This window comes from Somniosus microcephalus, chromosome 15 (assembly GCF_052327205.1).
Source record: "Somniosus microcephalus isolate GS21.2 chromosome 15, FLI_Smic_1.0, whole genome shotgun sequence".
NCBI lineage: Eukaryota > Metazoa > Chordata > Chondrichthyes > Squaliformes > Somniosidae > Somniosus > Somniosus microcephalus.
Window position 1 is genome coordinate 57531942 of NC_141001.1, and position 20490 is coordinate 57552431.

Consider the following 20490-nt stretch of genomic DNA (forward strand, 5'->3'; position numbering starts at 1 on the left):
CCCCCCCTCCCTCTTCTCCCCCTCCTCCTCCTCCCTCTTCCCCCCTCCTCCTCCTCCTCCCTCTTCCCCCCTCCTCCTCCCTCTTCCCCCCCTCCTCCCCCCCCTCCCCCCCTCCTCCCTCCCCCTCCTCCCTCCCCTCCTCCTCCCCCCCTCCTCCCTCTTCCCCCCCCTCCTCCCCCCCCTCCCTCTTCCCCCCCTCCCTCTTCCCCCCCCCTTCCTCCTCCCCCCTTCCCCCCCCTTCCTCCTCCCCCCTTCCTCCCCCCTCCCTCCCCCTCTCCCTCCCCCTCTCCCCCCTCCTCCCTCTCCCCCCCTCCTCCCTCTTCCCCCTCCTCCCTCTCCCCCCTCCCTCCCTCTTCTCCCCCCCTCCCTCTTCTCCCCCCTCCCTCTTCTCCCCCTCCTCCCTCTTCCCCCCCTCCTCCTCCTCCCTCTTCCCCCCCTCCTCCCTCTTCCCCCCCTCCTCCTCCTCCCTCTTCCCCCCCTCCTCCTCCCTCTTCCCCCCTCCTCCTCCCTCTTCCCCCCCTCCTCCTCCTCCCTCTTCCCCCCCTCCTCCTCCTCCCTCTTCCCCCCCTCCTCCTCCTCCCTCTTCCCCCCTCCTCCTCCTCCTCCCTCTTCCCCCCCTCCTCCTCCCCCCTCCTCCTCCTCCTCCCTCCCCTCCTCCTCCTCCTCCCTCTTCCCCCCTCCTCCTCCCTCTTCCCCCCCTCCTCCTCCCTCTTCCCCCCCCTGCTCCTCCCTCTTCCCCCCCTCCTCCTCCCTCTTCCCCCCCTCTTCCCCCCTCCTCCTCCCTCTTCCCCCCCTCCTCCTCCCTCTTTCCTCCCTCTTCCTCCCCCCCTCCTCCCTCTTCCTCCCCCCCCTCCCCCACTCTGTCTCTTCCCCCCGATTCTCTCTCCTCTCACGGAGCTGAACAAAGCCTGGGCTCACGTGTACCGTGCATGCAACTTGGTGACCGCGCGCATGCGCAGTCGCGAATCGGGTGCGCGTGCGCAGGAGACAAAATGATCGCGCGCAAATAATCACTTTGCAAATTTAGACTGAATGTTTTAAAATATCTTTTTAGATTCCCGAAAAGTACAATTGGATGTTACAGGCTGGAAGAACAAACAGTTTGGATCTGTGGGAGCTGCTGCTGTGTTTGTCAATAGCAACAAATAACACTTGCATTGAGGACGGAAAAACAAACTTGTTTAACAGTAACCATAACTTAATTATGTTTTTGAGAATAGTGATGAATTTTGTACTGATTGAGGAAAATGGGAAATGGAGTATCTTTCGAATAGTCTTCACTATTTATTGAATCAAGCATCTTTGTGTTGGTGTAGCATGGAAAATGGTGCAGACTTCAGCTCCTTTCACAGTGTCCCAACAATGTGCACTGATCCCAGATTCCGAAGAACACCGCTTAATGCACCAGAGTTACCTTTCCTTGTGACAGTTAAAGTGACAGTTTAGCACCAAAATGTAGAAAACTTTCTACTGTAGACTTGAAATTATTAGCAACTGGGGTTAAGATCACCTAGGATCATTTAATGTTCAATTCTTCTAGTCAGCAGAGAAAATATCATCCCATTAGCCTGGCTAAGATTTGTATCCAGGACCTAGAGTGAGCTCATTTTGTCTTCCCATCCCACTCATATTTAGAATTGTTTTCCAAAATATTGTTCCATTTGGCTGCAAAATAGAGATAAGTTTACTATCATTGGGAGTGTTTTTTCCTCACAAGCAGTTGCAGATTTTTGTTTTGATGGCAAGGGATTCACCCTTTGAACACCATTCCGGCCTTGCACTAATGCTGCCAGGAACAATCCTATGTTGCAAATCTGATTAGTTAGATAGTTATATAACATTCACTTTCATTGATCATTAATAGTGAAGAATCGAGGCTATGGCAACATTTTTGCCCCTTGATGATTTGACCCATCAGCAGTCCGTTGGTTAATAATAGCTTCTCATCAGTCTACAATTCTGTAGATTCAGTGGTTGGTCAATGTTGCATGCTTGTGTGGAATAAATTTTATTTTTCTTTGTACATTACAATGGAAAACAAATTATACATTTTTAGGCATTTGGTTTATTTCAGATTTATTTTAATCTAAAATTCTGTGCAACTCCATAACCCATATTTCCATAACCCATATTTGTTCTACCATTTTGTTTTATAGTTTTTGTCTATGTTAGGATATGAAGGCATGTTTTATTGTAACTTATTTGTGAAATATGTAAATATTTGGTAACTAACCTGAATGCTGTTTTGTTACTGACAGAATTGTAATTGCTCCACAGTTGCATATTGCTAAATAATCATTTTACAATGTATTCTGTTTATTCTTGGAATCCATAATACTTGAAATTGTTGCTGAGCCTGCAGTAAGAACATGTCTTGTTGAGGTTATCCTGCACTGTAGAATGACAAGTTTTAGTGATGTTTTGTTTTAAGGGGAATTAACATTGACGTAAGAAAACTACTAGGCACTTGGTCTAAGCGTTAAACAAAGCTTTAATCAACTGTTTTACAACATGGAGGTCTAGTTGTGTCCGTCACTAGTTCCTGTTAAGAATGTCCTGCGCAAGCTGGGCCCGTGCCCGAGTATTTATACTCTCCCAGTAGGCTGCTCAGTATTATTTCATAAGTCTTTCTTTCATGAATGACTGATTCATATCAAACATATTTTTGCAACTTTGTAGTAAACAATCAGAAGTATGAAGTACTGTGTACCACAGGGTGCAAACCCCCCATGTTTGGCCGAGGGCGGGGGGGGGGGTGGCGGAGGGGCAGTGCTCACACTAGAGGAAGACCATCTTTTTCAGATATGGCACTGTGCTGATACATCCAAGAATCTTGTTAGCTCTTACTTACGAGAGGCTATTCAGAAATACCAAAAAGGGAGACTAAGAAAGATAGAGAAAAGGGGATAAGAAAGGGAAGGAAAAAACATTGGCTCGGATTTTGCAGTCGGCGAAGGAACGGCGCTCGCTATTCATTCCGCTTATCGCTGCCCACAGACACTTTTGGGCTTTTGAGTGGCAATTTACATCTAGCCGACAACCATGACGTGCGTGGATTCCTTTGCGCAGTCAAGACTGCCTACGGCCCAAGCACCCAAGATCCTACCCCACTGCGGGCCAAGAACGGAGAGGTACTCATCAAGGACAGGGAGGCAGTCAGTGCCCGCTGGAAGGAGCACTTCGAAGATCTCCTTAACTGAGACTCTGTCTTCGACGCGAGTGTCCTCAACTCCATCCCGCAGCATGCTACCCGCCACCATCTCAGCACAACCGCAGCCCGGCATGAGGTTGAAAAGGCCATCCGACAACTGAATAATAACAAGGCCTTAGGAGAAGATGGAATACCCTGCTGCGGCGCTAAAGCATGGCGGAGAAGCACTACTGGTGTGAATTCATGAACTCATTTCTCTTATCTGGAAAGAGGAGAGCATGCCAGGGGATCTCAGAGATGCCGTAATTATGACCATCTCCAAGAAAGGTGACAAGTCCGATTGCGGTAATTACAGAGGAGTTTCCCTGCTGTCTGCCACAGGGAAAGTCATCGCAAGAATCCTCCTCAATCGCATTCTCCCAGTGGCCGAAGAGCTCCTCCCAGAGTCGCAATGCAGATTCTGCCCACTAAGGGGCACAATGGACATGATCTTCACCGCGTGCCAATTACAAGAGAAATGCAGGGAACAGCACCAACCACTGTACATGGCCTTCTTTGACCTCACAAAGGCCTTTGACACTGTCAACCGTGAGGGATTATGGAGTGTCCTCCTCAAATTCGGCTGCCCTCAAAAGTTTGTCACCATTCTCTGCCTGCTTCACAATGACATGCAAGCCATGATCCTGACCAACGGTTCCACCACAGACCCAATTCATGTACAGACCGGGGTCAAGCAAGGCTGTGTCATCGCACCAACGCTCTTCTCGATCTTCCTTGCATCAATGCTCCATCTCACCCTCAGTAAGCTCCCCGCTGGAGTGGAGCTAATTTACAGAACAAACGGGAAACTGTTCAACCTCCGTTGCCTCCAGTCCAGATCCAAGGTCATCATCCCTTCCTCTGTCATCGAATTACAGTATGCAGACGACGCTTGCGTCTGCGCACACTCGGAGGTCGAACTCTAAACCATCGTTAACACCGTCACTGAAGCGTACGAGAGTATGGGCCTTACACTAAACATCCGTAAGACAAAGATCCTCTACCAACCTGCCCCCGCCACACAGTACTGCCCCCCGATTATCAAAATCCATGACAAGGTTTTGGACAACGTGGACCACTTTCCATACCTCGGGAGCCTACTGTCAACAAGGGCAGACGTCGATGACGAAGTCCAACACCGCCTTCAGTGTGCCAGTGCAGCCTTCGGTCACCTGAGGAAGAGAGTGTTTGAAGACCAGGACCTCAAACCCGGCACCAAGCTCATGGTCTACAGAACAGTAGTAATACCTGCCCTCCTGTATGCCTCAGAGACATGGACCATGTACAGCAGGCATTTCAAAGCACTGGAGAGGTACCACCAATGCTGCCTCCGCAAGATCCTGCAAATCCATTGGCAGAATAGGCGCACCAATGTCAGTGTTCTCGCTCAGGCCAACATCCCCAGCATCGAAGCTTTGACCACGCTCGATCAGCTCCGATGGACGGGTCACATCGTCTGCATGCCCAATACGAGACTCTCAAAATAAGTGCTCTACTTTGAGCTCCGACACAGCAAGAGAGCCCCAGGTGGGCAGAGGAAACACTTCAAGGACACCCTCAAAGCCTCCTTGAAAAAGTGCAACATCCCCACTGACACCTGGGAATCCCTGGCCCAAGACCGTACAAAGTGGAGGAGAAGCATCCGGGAAGGTGCCGAATACTTCGAGTCTCTTCGCCGGGAGCAAGCGGAAGCCAAGCGCAAACAGCGGAAGGAGCGCACATCAACCCAAGCACCCCACCCACCCGCCCCTTCAACCACCGTCTGCCCCACCTGTGACAGAGACTGTAGGTCCCGCATTGGACTCATCGGTCACCTGCAAACTCATTTTTAATGTGGAAGCAAGTCACCTTCGGTTCCGAGGGACTGCCTAAGAAGAAGAGACAATCATCGGGAGTCTTATACAGTGCGACGCCCTCTACAGGAGAGCTGGGACCTGTGTGACCAGAACAAGCAACAGCCCTGTGATCAGGCGCCCCTCCCCCCGTCCCTCACCCAGGCAATCTATCCCACACCCCCACTAGGCCTACCTGCTCTCAGGCTAGCTCGGCTGCGGCCTTTTGCTGTAGGAGTTCCCCCCCCAACAGGTCTCTAGCCTGTCAATCAGGCTGGCTGTAGGCGGGAAACCTACAGGAAAATATTTAAAGGCATGCTGCAGTTAAGAATTGCACTGCCAAGCTAAAATCCAGACCTATGTTTCCACCTGTGAGAGAATCCAAAACTAGGGGCCATAAATACAAGATAGTTACTAATAAATCCAATAGGGAAAAATGGAGAAATGTCTTTACTCAGAGAGTGGTTAGAATGTGGAACTCGCTACCACAGGAAGTGGTTGAGGCAAATAGCTTGGATGCTTTCAAAAGGAAACTAGACGAGTACATGAGATAAAAAGAATAGAAAGATATGCTGAAAGGCTGAGATGAGGTAGATAGAATGGGAGCAGACTCAGGTGGAGCGTAAACACCAGCACAGACTAGTTGGGCCGAATGGCCTGTTTCTGTGCTGTATATTCTATGTAATGTGTGCTCATTTTATGTTTGCGGTGTTTGGCCTCAGTTCAATAGGTGAAAAAGAAATGATTGGTCTGAATCCCATTCCAGAGGTGGAACCGACAACCTCGAATGAGGAGCTCTGTATAGAATGGCACTGATAGCAAGCTAAGAAATTGTGGAATTGGTGCTAACTGAATGCTAGTAAATGTGTAACACTGAATGATAATAGGGAACTTGTGTATTAGGGGAGGAAGTGGAGGGCGGTGTATGATCTAGGGTTCTTTGCGATTTGTATGGCCATGAACTATACAAGTAAGATCCAAAGGTTTGGTAATTTCTGCAAATCCTGTAAAATACTTATTATACAACATTTGTAGAAATTACTGCACATGGGTCAATGCTGCATAATAATGAAACTAGAAGTGTGTTACAAAGAATAAAACTAACAAGATGACTGCTTGAGAGGCTCAGATGAGAATCTAATAACCTATGACTGTCAAAATATGATTTTAAAAATGACTAGGTCCCTGCATAGTACTGTCTAAAGTATTGTGGACTTGTGTTCATGTGAAAAGCAATTGTATTAAAAAAGATTGTATTCTAAGTGTCTCTTTATTGCAAAGAGTAAAAACATAGATACTGTTCATCCATAACAATAGATTAGGTCCCATTTACAGCCTAGCTCAGCTGTCTCTATCTGTGACCTTTGGCAGAACTACTGCTCCATGTGACAGAAGACACCCATTTACAGCCTACATGGCTGCCGGGCATTGGCCAGCTTAAGATTCAGCACTTGTTTCCTTTTGTTCTTCCTCTAAAGCAGAAGGGAACAAAATGCTGTTGGGAGAGGGGACTATTCTAGATTCCATACAGCAAGTGAAAAGGTGCTGTTAAAGTAGAACTATGAGTCCGATAGTTTTTTTCTTTCTAAGGAAAAGTGCCTCCTTTCACTGCCAAGTGGTATAATTAAAATCAGGAGCTCCCTGCCTGGGAGTTCACTGACACAGACCTGCATCCCAATACTGCGATGCAGCAAGTTGCAGTATTTCATAGTGTTATAGCCCTTTACAAAAAAGTTAGTAACACTTATGTTACCATATACTTTCTTTAGAACTGCATTCTACAAGTTTCACTATAAAACACCCAAGCTTTTCCCGGTTCTGTGAATGTGTCTTTGAAACTGAGTCAAAACCTAACCCTTTCATGTGGTGATAAAGGGAAATTGCAACTTTTTCACAGGGTTAATTATCGAAGAGGTATTTATATATTTTGCACTGGACTACTAACATATTTTGTATATTTTTCAAAATTGTAATGATTGCTGGAAAGAAAAAAAAAGTGTGGAAGATTATAGTTTAAAAAAAAACAGCTGACATGGATTAAGAAAATATATCTATTGTTGATGCTACACATTGGTGCAATGGTGAACCAGTTTATGCATAAGTATCTGATCACACTCCCAGGAATGTTTTCTAGGAATAAAGGTTTGCAATCAGAGAAACTATAATGTTTATTTTTAATTAACGATGTGATTTCCCTCTGCCACTTCTCTTACAAGAATGGCCACCTTGAAGTTCCGTTTCTCCCCAACATGATTTCTGTTTGTCTCTTTTACTCTGCTCACTCACCATCATTTTTATCCTTTTCCTTCTTAATGTTGATCATGTATTTGCTTTCACAGCCACATCTCTTTTGGTTGGGAGGTAGGAGACAGAGAGGAGGGATAAAGGGAACATTCTCTGATTGGAGGGACGTGACAAGTGGTGTTCCCCAGGTTGAATTGATACCTCAGCTTTTCACCATATACATTAATGACTTAGATGAAGGAATTAAGAGTTTGTAGTTGTCACTAAGTTGGAAGGCACGGTAAGTTTTGTAGATGGGAACATGACAGACTAAGTGAGTTGGCAAAACTGGCAGATGGGGGTTCAATATTTGTGCAGCGTGAGGTCATCTACTTTGGATCTGAGAAAGACAAATGGGAATATTTTCTTAATCATGAGAGACTAGGAGCTGTTGATAAGCAAAGGGATTTAGGGGTCTATACACAAATCACTAAAAGCTAGTGCACAGGTACAATAAGTAATCAATACAGGTTAATGGAATGTTGTCCTTTGTCTCAAGGGGATTGGAATTCAAAAGAGAAAAAGTGACACTTCAGCTCTACAGAGTCTTTGTCAGAGCCCATCTGGAGTACTGTGTTCATTTTTGGGCACCAAACCTCAGGAAATATATATTAGCCTTGGAAGGGGTACAGTGCAGACTCACCAGGGTTAAATTATGAGGACAGGTTATATAAATTGGTTTTTATTCCCTTGAGTTTAGAAAGTTGATGGGTGATCCAATCAAGGTCTTTAAAATGATAAAGGGATTCAATAGGGTAGATACAGAGTGTGGTAAACCACTGTTTGTATTCCTGTTTGTCCTGTTTGTATTCCACTGTGTACATGCCTGGACATGCCTCGGCTGACTCCTCCCACAGGTCCTAGTATAAAGGTGACTGCTCCCCAGCCCTTTGTATCCTGGACCGGTCGACCACTCGAGGCAGACCTCCATTCTGTTGTTAATAAAAGCCTTTAGTTACTCTTCTAACTCTCAGTCTTTTATGAGTAATTGATAGCGCATCACAGAGAAGCTATTTTCTCTGGTGGGAGAGTGCAGAACAAGGGGGCACAATCTTAACATTAGAGCTAGGCCATTCAGGACTGAAATCAGAAAGCACTTCTTCATACAAAGGGTAGTGTAAATATGGAACTCTTTTCCCAAAAGGCTGTGGATGCTGGGTCCATTGAGATTTTCAAGAATGAGATGGATAGATTTTTATTAGGTAAGTGCATTAAGGGATATGGAACCACGGCGGGTAAATGGAATTGAGGTACAGATCAGCCATGATCTAATTGATTGGTGGAACAGGTTCAAGGAGTTGATTAGCCTAATCCTGTTCCTATGTTCTCAGCATCTATCTCCAGTTCTGGCTCATTCTCCATGGATACTAACTTAAAATTCATTATTCCTCTTTTGGACTCACCCATGATCATCATGATATTCAATGTTCCTGTAACTACTTCTCTCGCTGCTTTTGTAATAGCAGAGCACTTGGAAAACAGTGACAGGATCGGACAAAGTCAACATGGATTTACAAAAGGTAAATCGTGCTTGACTAATCTACTGGAATTTTTTGAGGATGTAACTGGTCGAATAGATAAGGGAGAACCAGTGGATGTGGTGTATTTGGACTTTCAGAAGGCTTTCGATAAGGTCCCGCATAAGAGACTAGCATGCAAAGTTAAAGCACATGGGATTGGGGGTAAGGTACTGACTTGGATAGAAAGCTGGTTGGCAGACAGGAAGCAAAGAGTTGGAATAAATGGGTCTTTTTCCGAGTGGAAGGAAGTGACTAGTGGGGTACCGCAGGGATCAGTGCGAGGATCCCCAGTTATTCACAATATATATTAATGATCTAGACGAGGGAATTAGATGTAATATCTCCAAGTTTGCAGACAACACAAAGCTGGGTGGGCGTGTGTGCTGTGAGGAGGATGCAGAGAAACTCCAGTACGATTTGGACAGGTTGGGCGATTGGGCAGATGCATGGCAGATGCAGTATAATGTGGATAAATGTGAGGTTATCCACTTTGGTGGCAAAAACAGGAAGGCAGATTATTATCTGAACGGCAATAGATTGGGAAAAGGGGAAGTGCAACGAGACCTGGGTGTCCTTCTGCACCAGTCGCTGAAGGTAAGCATGCAGGTGCAGCAGGCAGTTAAGAAGGCAAATGGTATGCTGGCCTTCATAGTGAGAGGATTCGAGTACAGGAGCAAGGATGTCCTGCTGCAGTTGTACAGGGTCTTGGTGAGACCACACCTTGAGTATTGTGTGCAGTTTTGGTCACCTTATCTGAGGGAGGATGTTCTTGCCATGGAGGGAGTGCAGCGAAGATTCACCAGACTGATACCTGGGATGGCAGGAATGACGTATGAAGAGAGATTGGGTCGATTAGGCTTATATTCACTAGAGTTTAGAAGAATGAGAGGGGATCTCATTGAAACTTATAAAATTCTAACAGGACTAGACAGACTAGATGCAGGAAGGCTGTTCCCAATGGCTGGGGAGTCCAGAACTAGGAGTCACAGTCTAAGGATAAGGGGTAAGCCATTTAGGACTGAGATGAGACATTTCTTCACCCAGAGAGTGGTGAACCTGTGGAATTCTCTACCAGAGAAGACTGTTGAGGCCAATTCATTAAATATATTCAAGAAGGAGTTAGATATATTTCTTAAGGCTAAGGGGATCAAGGGATATGGGGAGAAAGCAGGGACAGTGTACTGAATTTGGATGATTAGCCATGATCGCATTGAATGGTGGAGCAGGCTCGAGGGGCCGAATGGCCTACTCCTGCTCCTATCTTCTATGTTTCTATGTTTTTAAAATCCACCCTCTCCACCATGCGCTGATGCATCCATGCTCTCCATCTCTCTCTTCAGCAACATCAATTCACATTACTTTGGTCCTCAGTTCCATATAATCTTTTGTCCCATCGGGCAGTTTAACAAAAAATATCATTTTAGGTAGCAAAGACGGTAAGCTTAAACAAAGTGTGGGATGGGTTCGAAACGCAATCTCTGGCCTGTATTACAGGCCCGGGGTACTTTAACTTCAGTGCCTCATTTAAATGTTGCTGCCGCTGGCTTCCAGGCAAGTAAAGGGGAAAAGGTTACGAGAGGATCTTGCGGGAGGGAAGGTGGGGGTGCGGAATCCAGGTCAGGGAAGACGGCAACTTTTCTTGTGGAGCCTAGAGCAGCACTCCTGCTCCTGGTTCTGCAGAGAAAATACTTTTACTTGCCTGGAGGGCCTCTTCATCTTTCCCACCAGCTGATGACCTGCTTTAGCCTAGCGGGACAGCCATGGCGACTTCTCCGCTCGGGCCCTGGTTAAAATGTCTTTGGGGTCCTGTTGACGTATTGGAGCCATGATTTGCATAAATTCATGAGGCTCCACCTAATTTAGGTGAGCAGCTTATCCACTTGTAGATCCCTGCAAGGTAATATTGGCGACTGCAGGGAAAGGATAGGTTCTGAGCAGGTAAGTAACCTGCTCATTTTTAACTGGCGGTAAAGTCTGTGGCTTCCCTGCTCTCGACTTGCCCGCTGGAACATCTGGCTCTTCAAAAACGGTACTCACAACCCTCCTGGTGACTGTCATGGTCTACCACTCCCCACTGATATTCAAAAAAAAATAATTCCTGCTTCTGGGTTCCCCAGCACCTATGTCTCCCCTACTCTCTGGTCAGTGTTTAAAGTGGCCTCTCTCTCTCCATTCGTCTCTTTCTCCTCCTCTCTCGCTATTCATCATTCCCTCACTCCCTTTTTAATAACTGTGCTCTGCCACGGTATTGTTAGACTATCTTACTGAAGAATCATAGTACATTGATCAGCCTTTTATTCCTGTTCTTCAGTGTTGGCAAAACCAGCTCAGGCTGGTGTGTTAATTAGGAATGCTTGGCTATATCAGAATGTGCGAACATCTGTCTGGGGGTGAATTTCCTCGCCGTTTCCGCTGTACGTCCGGTGCTCAAACAGCGTAGAATCGGTTCACCAATAGAGGAAACTCAAGTGGAAGCGATTTCCACTGTCTGTGTGCCTTTAAATTGCTCCTCCCGAGTTTCCATGAACTTTCTGGCTTTACCCATGATCCGCTTGCTGAGTGCCCGATGTGCTCATTTGCATACCAGTGCCTGTCAGCCAGCGGCACCGCCGAGGCGAGTTTCCTGGTTTTGCACTCTGGCTAACTGGCACTCAATTGAAAATGGTAACCTAGCCAAGTGGCTCGCCTGCCCGTTTGGAATAAAAATCGAGCCATTTCCACACGGGCAGGCCATTTGCTCTGACAGATTGCCATCCAGGCGGCAAAGTTGAGAATTCTCCCGCTTATATTAATGATAAAAGTGACATTTATGAACAACAGCAAAATGGTATGAGGTGTGAGTGATGTGATGCCATCTATTTTTGATGCAATATGTGTTTAGAAAAATTTTCTCGTTTACAATCTTTAATTGAAACGCTGCACTTTTCAATATTAGTGAATAATTAAACCGTTGTGCTTGAACTTTGTCCCGGGTAACAAAAGTTGTATTTTAATTGCTCTATCTTACTAATCAACCAGACAAAGGTTGTTTAATAATGAAAGTAAAAGACTGAGTTTGTTCTGCAATAAACGCGCACCTGTTGATGGATATCGTTCTTGGAGAATGCTATAGGAGCTTGCACTTCTCGAAACAAGAATGAACATTTTGACTTTTTGCAGTATTGTTTCATTTATTTCAACATCAGGTAAAGTATTACTGATCTAAGTTCTCTTTTAGTTTTAGTACGATGACAAAATGCAGGTGGATAACAAAAGTGTTTTAAGAGATTTTGCTTCTGTTACAGCATAGAAAAGTTACAAATCAACATTAGTAGAATTTTAATAGGTGCAGCTTCTAAACTGTTGATTATGGGTAATTATTTAAGTACATTCATTATTTGTAAGCTTGCCATTACTATGAGCCTTGCAGAAAGGATAGTTACCATGACATATATTTACTTTCATATTGCAAATAACAGCGTCTCTGCGACTGTCAGTTAACTAATCAGGTGTAAGACCAGCTGGTCGTGAATACACCTGATTTTTTCAGGCAGAGTTACACCTGGAATCTTATCTGCTATTTATCCTTTTTAAATGATTTCATTTTTAAACTTTAAACTCTTCTTAATTGCTGGGAAAATAAAACTTAATGTTTCACTTTTTGTATATGATGAAATAAAACAGAGTACGTGTGTGGTGGGCTTTAAATGGTGTCTCCGCTACTGCCCTTTGCCAGCGTAAGCTACGTGAAGCTGGCTGTTGAGCTCTAACAATCATTTTGAGTTTGAAGCTTCATTCACACACCAATGTTAGTGTTGCAATAAACTCAGTTTTTGATTTTTGATTTCTGTGTAATGAAATAAACAATCTCTAACAGTTTTAGATTGCAGTTTGGTGGTGGCAGTATATGTTGGTTCTGGAATGAACTCTGGAGCAATTCGCTCCTAGTTTTCTTACTGCTGTGTGATTGTGACATTACTTAAATGCTTCCAGGTTGTTTCAGGTCTAAGGTGCCAGCAAAAAGAAGGTTGGGCAGGCTACCTTTCAGGGAGTGAGTAAAGGGGTAATGGAGACTGATCAAAAGGAATGTCATCATAAAACAACAGGAGAAGCAAAAGAAGGTCGGGGAAAGTGGGGGGAGAGAGATGAATTTAAACCCCTCACATTATAGATCAGCACTTGCAAGAAAGGAACATTCAGGAAGAAATGAGGAGAGCAAAGGTAGCTAGAAACATGCTGACGAGAAGCATGAAGAGTTGCCTTGGGTGAATAAAGGTAGAAAGGACACAAAACTAAACATTTAATATAATGTGAATTTAATTTTACACTTGTCCATGTTCATGGAAACTCCAAGATCTGCCAAAAGTCTTATTTGATTACAAAGATTAGGAATAATAGTGAAAATAAAATCAAAGGGCTAGAAATTCCATAGCACCGCGTTTGGGGCGATAACTTCTGAAATCTCGGAAAAGTATCATCAGGCTCCAAGAGGGAAGTGGAGCGCTAAATCAAGCGCTCCCCACTTAGGGCGCTAAAGTGCGAGAGCGGGGCGATAGCGGCAGAGCGCTGAACAATGTGGGGTGCAAAGATGTCGGCATCTGAGGCTATTTCTCGCATAAGAAACAAGGAACATAAGGAATAGGAGGCCCCTCGAGCCTGCTCCGCCATTCAATAAGATCATGGCTGATCTTGGGCTCAAAGCCACATCCCTGCCCGCTTCCCATAACCCTTCACTCCCTTATCTTGCAAAAATCTGTCTATCTCCACCCCAGCCTCCACAGTTCTCTGCGGCAGAGAATTCCACAGATTTACAATCCTCTGAGAGAAGAAATTCCTCCACATCTCAGTTGTAAAAGGGTGACCCTTTATTCTGAGACTGTGCCCCCAAGTTCTAGATTTCCCCACGAGGGGAAACATCCTCTCTGCATCTACCCTGTCGAGCCCCCTCAGTCTTATATGTTTCAATAAGATTACCTCTCATTCTTCTAAATTCCAATCATTATAGACCCAAACTGCTCAACCTTTCCTCATAAGTCAACCCCCTCATCTCTGGAATTAACCCAGTGAATCGTTTCTGAACTGCCTCCAATGCAAGTATATCCTTCCTTAAATAAGGAGATCAAAACTGTACGCAGTACTCAAGGTGTGGTCTCACCAATACCCTGTACAGTTGTAGCAGGAATATACTATTTTATACACCAACCCCCTTGAAATAAAGGCCAACATTCCATTTGCCTTTTTGATTACTTGCTGTACCTGCATGCTAACTTTTTGTGTTTCATGCACAAGGACCCCAGGTCCCTCTGAACTGTAGTATTTTGTAATCTCTCTCCATTTAAATAATAATTTGCTTTTTTATTTTCCCTGCCAAAGTGGATAACCTCGCACTTTCCCACATTATACTCCATCTGCCAAATGTTTGCCCTCTCACTTAGCCTATCTATATCCCTTTGCAAATTCTTTGCGTCCTCTGCACAACTTGCTTTCCCACCCATCTTTGTATCATCTGCAAACTTGGCTACATTACACTCGGTCCCTTCATCCAAGTCATTAATGTAGATTGTAAATAGTTGAGGCCCATCACCGATCCCTGTGGCACCCCACTAGTTACTGTTTGCCAACTGGAAAATGACCCATTTATCCCGACTCTCTGCTTTCTGTTAGTTAGCCAATTCTCTATCCATGCTAATATATTACCCTCAGCTCAATGAGCTCTTATCTTATGCAGTAACTTTTTATGTGGCACCTTATCGAATGCCTTCTGGAAATCCAAATACACCACATCCATTGGCTCACCTTTGTCCACGCTGCTCGTTACATCCTCAAAGAACTCCAGCAAATTTGTTAAACATGATTTCCCTTCCATAAAACCATGCTGACTCTGCTTGACTGCATTATGATTTTCCAAATGCCCTGCTACTGCTTCCTTAATGAAGGACTCCAGCATTTTCCCAATGACAGATGTTAGGCTAACTGGTCTATAGCTTTCTGCTTTCTCTCTCCCTCCTTTCTTAAATAGGGGTGTTACATTTGCGGTTTTCCAATCTGCTGGGACCTCTCCCGAGTCCAGGGAATTTTTATTTGTGGTGTGTGGGAAGCGAATATTTGGAGCAACAGGCAGAATTTCAACAACCAGAGTACCCTGATTTTCAGATACTACCGGGAAGTTGTTTATTGAACAAATCAGGTCCAGGAAATGCTGTGTGTCCTCCCCCCACCAATAAAATTGATGGCAGCATCCTCCATTGGAGTGAGAGTTTGCAACATAGCTTATCCTTTCCCGGTTCCTGCAGTCTCCCTTCTGTTTTGTGCAAGCTTGTCCTGTAAGAAGAGTGGGAGTGGGTTCGTGTGAATAATGTCTGAGGCAGCTTGGCATCAGATGCATGCTGGGAGGAAGAAGCAGCAAGTGTGTGCAAGAGGGGAGAGTTGTTGAAAGAAAGTATATACAATGCAAAGTATCACAGAGTTAAACAGAAATGTGAACTTTACCCAAGTCCAAACAAAATAAAAGCAGAATTTTGTTTGTTGCTGCTTTTGAAGGCGGTAGCAGGTGTTTAGTCTGTGTGTACAAAGAAGGAGGTGTAGTAAAGTGTTCCATTGTGATTGAAGGAGAGGCATGTGTAGTGGGAGGGAGAAGGGTTGGCAGTGCTGGGGGAAAATGTGGTATTCCAGGGCTGTATTCAGTAAGAGAGATGTGAAGAGGAGTCTTACTCCTGCTATCCTGGTAAGATCATAAAAAAAATTCCGACTCTAGAGCCAGGTTCTGTGAATGACGTTGCTAGTATTGACCTGCTCAGCCAGTTCTTTTCACACCTGCTGACTTATTTGGCGTGGCGCCCATCTATCATCTGAAGGAAAAGGACCTCTTTCCTGGACCTGATTTGTTCAATAAGCACCTTCGTGGCTGTATCTGAAAATCAGGGTACCCTGGCTGTCGAAATTCTGCCTGTTGCTCCAAATATTTGCTTCCAACACATCACAAATAACAACTCTACATTCCCTTTAAAAGGCTCAGGTTGACTTTGAGAAGCAGCTGGCCTGTTAGATAACCTGCGCTCCAAAACAACGAGGTGCCTGTAAGCTGCAGGATTCGTGCTGGCACTTTGCCAATCAAGTTTGAATAAGGCCTTACTCCTAAATGGATTGGGCATCCCACCGACATCACAATTGGTATAGCAATTGTTCCGCCTACCCGAGGTATGGCACAGGCGTAAATCAACCCCGTGCTTTCTGCTTACTTTTTGGGGGCGGGGGGGGGGGGGGGTGGGGTGACAGCCTCATGAGTTGCTGGAACTTATGTCGATATAGCTCCCTTCCCATTAACGTCCATGAGAAAGAGGCCCTATTCATTGTACTTTTTTTCAATCTTACTGGTTTAAAGAAGTGTCTGAAGAGAGAACTGCTGTCAGTTTTCAATCATTAGTTCCTACATATAGCATATACATGCTGATCAGCTCTGACCTCTGAAGATCTTGTAGTGGAAGTTCTCGATATTCTATAAAAATTGCATTAAAAGTAAACATGGCACAGATAGGTAAGTTGCTGTTTTAAACTTAGAAGGAATATACAAATGTGTCTTGTGCACAAAACTGTACAGTATTATTGTGGCAGTATATCTTGTTAGATGGTTTCACAACTCTTGCATTTTTTTTAAAGATACCATAGATCTGGAGATATTTCAAAGCCCACTGAAAGTATTAGTAAATGAAAATGTTCACCTGAAATGCAAGGTAACTGGCTATGTTGGTGACAACATCGACCTAAGAAAGGTAGGAGTCCGATGGCTCCTTGAACAAACAAAGGTGTATTCGTTCTTTGGAGGAGATCATAACCAAACGCGACCTGGAGCATACATTTCTGAAAGTGATTTACTAAAGGGAGACGCTTCACTTCATCTTCCGAATGTACAGTTAGCAGATGAAGGAAGATACACTTGCATTGTGTTCATTACCCCTGAAAACGCAGAACAGACTTCAACAATGCAGGTATCAGGTAAGGATCGTAAAAACCACATGTGTGATGTTTTCGTGTTAAATGCTGTCAGAAAGTGCGTGAGTCCATGGATAATGATTATTTCCTCAGAGTTGCTCCCGCTGTAACTTCGCCGGAAGCATGGCAGAAACCTTGCTTATGCACATAAACGGTATTTCCGCCCCACTTCCTGCGAAGTTACATCGGCATTACAGGGATCATGCCAGCCAGAGCCCTGTGCTGCTGACCCCCCTTTGAGTATGTGGAGTAACGGGAGGGTCACCTAGTTTAAATATGCCCGGCACGTGTCTGCATCGCTGGATGTATCTCGGGTGCCCACCTTCACCCTGATGTCACATACTGTTGCATAGTCAGACAGATCTGGGTTCAGGGGGTTTGCTGCCTCTGCTCCCCAGAAAGAAGAATAAATTGTCCGATCAGCTTCCTTTATAAGGAGCTATTAAAAAAAACTCACCTATATTTCTGAGGGCCAACAGGCTCAAGCCACATATACGACCCACAACCAACATTCAGCACACAAGTTTCCCTCCTTTCACTGGGTGTACCTCCTCTCACTGGGTTTCCTTCCTGTCACTAGGTTTCCCTCCTCTCCCTGGGTGTACTGCCTGCTGAACCTTCTCTGACCTGATGCCAGGGCAAGGAAGCAGAAATGACCAATGTTGGGGGTCCTCAGATGCGGTGAAGAACCTGTGTATCTGGGTTCTGGTCTGATATTGCCTAAGGGAAGACCAAGATAAACATTTAAGATACCAATTCATAAAGTTCCATTCCAAACCAAAAGTATTTTTGTTTGTTGGAAATTTCTATGGCTTGGTTTCATCACAAAGACTAATTGTATTATGACTTGAAAGGCTTCATGTGAGAATGTAGAAAGGGAAAAGAAGGTATTTTGATCACATCTAAGATCTACATTTTCTGGTTTTGTAGTAGCTTATCAGTAAGATATTGCCAGCATATTGCTGGTGTATTATTAACCTATACAACCTCTACTTAAATTTACATTTGTTTTCTACACAGCTCGACCAAACATTAGCTTATCCGCACAATCCATTACAATTCCGAGTGGTGCAGAGGGCTCTGTGAGATGTGACGTAACTGGATTTTATCCTTGGCCGCTAGACATCAACTGGGTCAAGATATCAAGATGGAGAACAGAAAATGTTTCGTTAGATAGCTATACAAAAAAATTTGTCAAGAATAGTGATAAAACATTTAATATTTCCAGTCAACTGAGGATTCAACCAACAGTGAATGACGATGGTGTCAAGTACAGATGTGTGGTGAGGCACCCAACATTTCCTGATGGTTTCACAATAGAATCTGTACTCACTGTACAAGGTGAGTTCTATCGTGAGAGGAACATAAATGTGAGGGGAGGCTAGAAGGAGGGTTGAGTGAGCGGAGGGAAGGGGAGGAGAATGTGAAAAGTGGATACGTGACAGGGAAAGGGAGTGGGAAAGAAAAAGTGGGTGGTGTTGCATTAATCCTTATTCTTTTAATAACCGATTCAAAAAGCTAGAGAGAGTAATATGTCTGACAATTAACTTCATTTATTATAGTTTCAAAACATTCATCTTACATACAGACTACATACAGAGTAGTACATGTAGTCCTATGTCTAGAAACTTGCGTGTAAAGAACTTCCTGATAATCGTGAGCGATTGTCTATCCCAGCCGTTCACGGTACCTTGCCTTGAAGGTAGCTCAAGTTCCTAACATGAGTGAAGGCTTGATTCCCTCTTTATACCATGTTAAAAACAATCATACATTGCTCAATTCTTGCTGAGTTTAACTTTGACCTTTAGGTCATCAAACAGATTGCTAAATATAAAATCATATTCTACACATGTTCTGTTACATTGTCATCTCAGCAGCCTTTGCTCCTTATGTTCTCAGTGTCTTTGATCAAAAGATAAGATCCGCCAGTATACATAAGAACATAAGAAATAAGAGCAGGAGTAGGCTATTTGGCCCTTTGAGCCTGCTCCGCCATTCAATAAGATCATGGCTGATCTTCTACCTCAACTCCACTTTCCTGCACTATCCCCATATTCCTTGATTCCCTTAATATCCAAAAATCTATCGATCTCTGTCTTGAACATACTCAACGACTGAGCATCCACAGCCCTCTGGGGTAGAGAATTCCAAAGATTCACCACCCTCTGAGTGAAGAAATTTCTCCTCATCTCAGTCCTAAATGGCCGACCCCTTATTCTGAGACTGTGACCCCTCGTTCTAGACTCCCCAGCCAGGGGAAACATCCTTCCTGCATCTAACATGTCAAGCCCTGTAAGAATTTTGTATGTTTCAAGGAGATCACCTCCCATTCTTTTAAACTCTAGAGAATATAGGCCTAGTCTACTCAATCTCTCCTCATAGGACAATCCCTCCATCCCAGGAACCAGTCTGGTGACCCTTTGTTGCACTCCCTCTATGGCAAGTATATCCTTCCTTGGGTAAGGAGACCAAAATTGTATACAATACTCCAGGTGTGGTCTCACCAGGGCCCTATATAATTGCAGTAAGACGTCTTTACTCTTATACTCAAATCCTCTGGTAATAAAGGTCAACATACCATTTGCTTTCCTAATTGCTTGCTGTACCTGCATGTTAACTTTCAGTGATTCTTGTACAAGGACATCCAGGTCCTTCTGAACACCAACATTTCCCAATCTCTCAGCATTTAAGAAATACTCTGCTTTTCTATTTTTCCTACCAAAGTGGATAACTTCACATTTCTCCACATCATATTCCATTTGCCATGTTCTTGCCCACTCACTTAGCTTGTCTATATCCCCTTGAAGCCTCTTTGCATCCTCCTCACAACTTACATTCCCACCTAGCTTTGTATCATCAGCAAATTTGAATATATTACATTTGGTCCCCTCATCCAAATCATTGCTATAGTTTGTGAATAGCTGAGGCTCAAGCACTGATGCTTGCGGTACCCCACTACTGTAGTTACAGCCTGCCAACCCGAAATGACCCATTTATTCCTACTTTCTGTTTTCTGTCCATCAACCAATCCTTAATCCATGCTAGTATATTACCCCAATCCCATGAGCCCCAATCTTCTCAGCTTCATCCATAACCATTTCAACATCATTCCTGTAGTGTACGTGTTGTCTATTTTCCTTCCTATATGTAGCATGTTAACTACTGTTTCCTAGGTTATTATGGTACAGTTGATCCTCAGGTTTGCTCCTAATAATCAATTCCATTAGTTTATACACAATTAAAGTAAGGCTGATGGGCCCATAGTTGCCTGTGTGTGTTTAGTCACCCTTTTTGGTCATGGGCACCTTATTAGTCTGTTTCAATCTTCTGGTAGCTTCCCAGATTCCATGGACTTCCCCATAATGATTGTTAGTGCCTTACAAATCCCCTCCCTAGTCTTTCACAGCACTCTGGGGTAAATATCATTTATGCCTTTTGAGTACTTCTAACATTTATAAGACTTCCATCTCATTTATACCTAAGTAATTGATTTTACTTTGCATATCTTTGTTTGGGAAGGGCATATTGCTCCTGTCTTCCCTTGTGAATACATGGAGGAAGTAATTATTTACAGTATTTACTTTTTATTGCTCATATTCAGTTTTGAGCCCCCTTTGTTTTTTAAGCTCTTACTGTTGTTCTGAGGAACTGAGTGTTAACATCAAATCTGCATGGGCACTGTGTTCAATATCATGGA

At 44.3% G+C, this 20490-nt stretch overlaps 2 protein-coding genes and 1 pseudogene across 4 annotated transcripts in view; 2 read left to right on the forward strand and 1 right to left on the reverse strand.

Annotated features, from left to right (window-relative positions):
- LOC147106757 (uncharacterized) overlaps positions 1-9126 on the forward strand; it is a 72509-nt gene extending 63383 nt beyond the window's left edge. Inside the window, exon 10 of the mRNA XM_086007848.1 lies at positions 1055-9126. The gene's annotated coding sequence lies outside the window, so the exon portion shown is untranslated. The remainder of the gene's footprint in view (positions 1-1054) is intronic.
- Positions 1-20490, reverse strand: part of LOC147106753 (natural cytotoxicity triggering receptor 3 ligand 1-like) — a 744151-nt pseudogene that overhangs the window by 356539 nt on the left and 367122 nt on the right.
- Positions 11781-20490, forward strand: part of LOC147106758 (uncharacterized) — a 141492-nt gene continuing 132782 nt past the window's right edge. For all 3 annotated transcript variants that reach the window (XM_086007844.1, XM_086007847.1, XM_086007845.1), the window contains exons 1-3: positions 11781-12010; positions 16461-16796; positions 17814-18134. In XM_086007844.1, the coding sequence (XP_085863970.1) occupies positions 11962-12010; positions 16461-16796; positions 17814-18134 (706 nt within the window). In that variant the 5' untranslated portion in view covers positions 11781-11961. The remainder of the gene's footprint in view (positions 12011-16460; positions 16797-17813; positions 18135-20490) is intronic.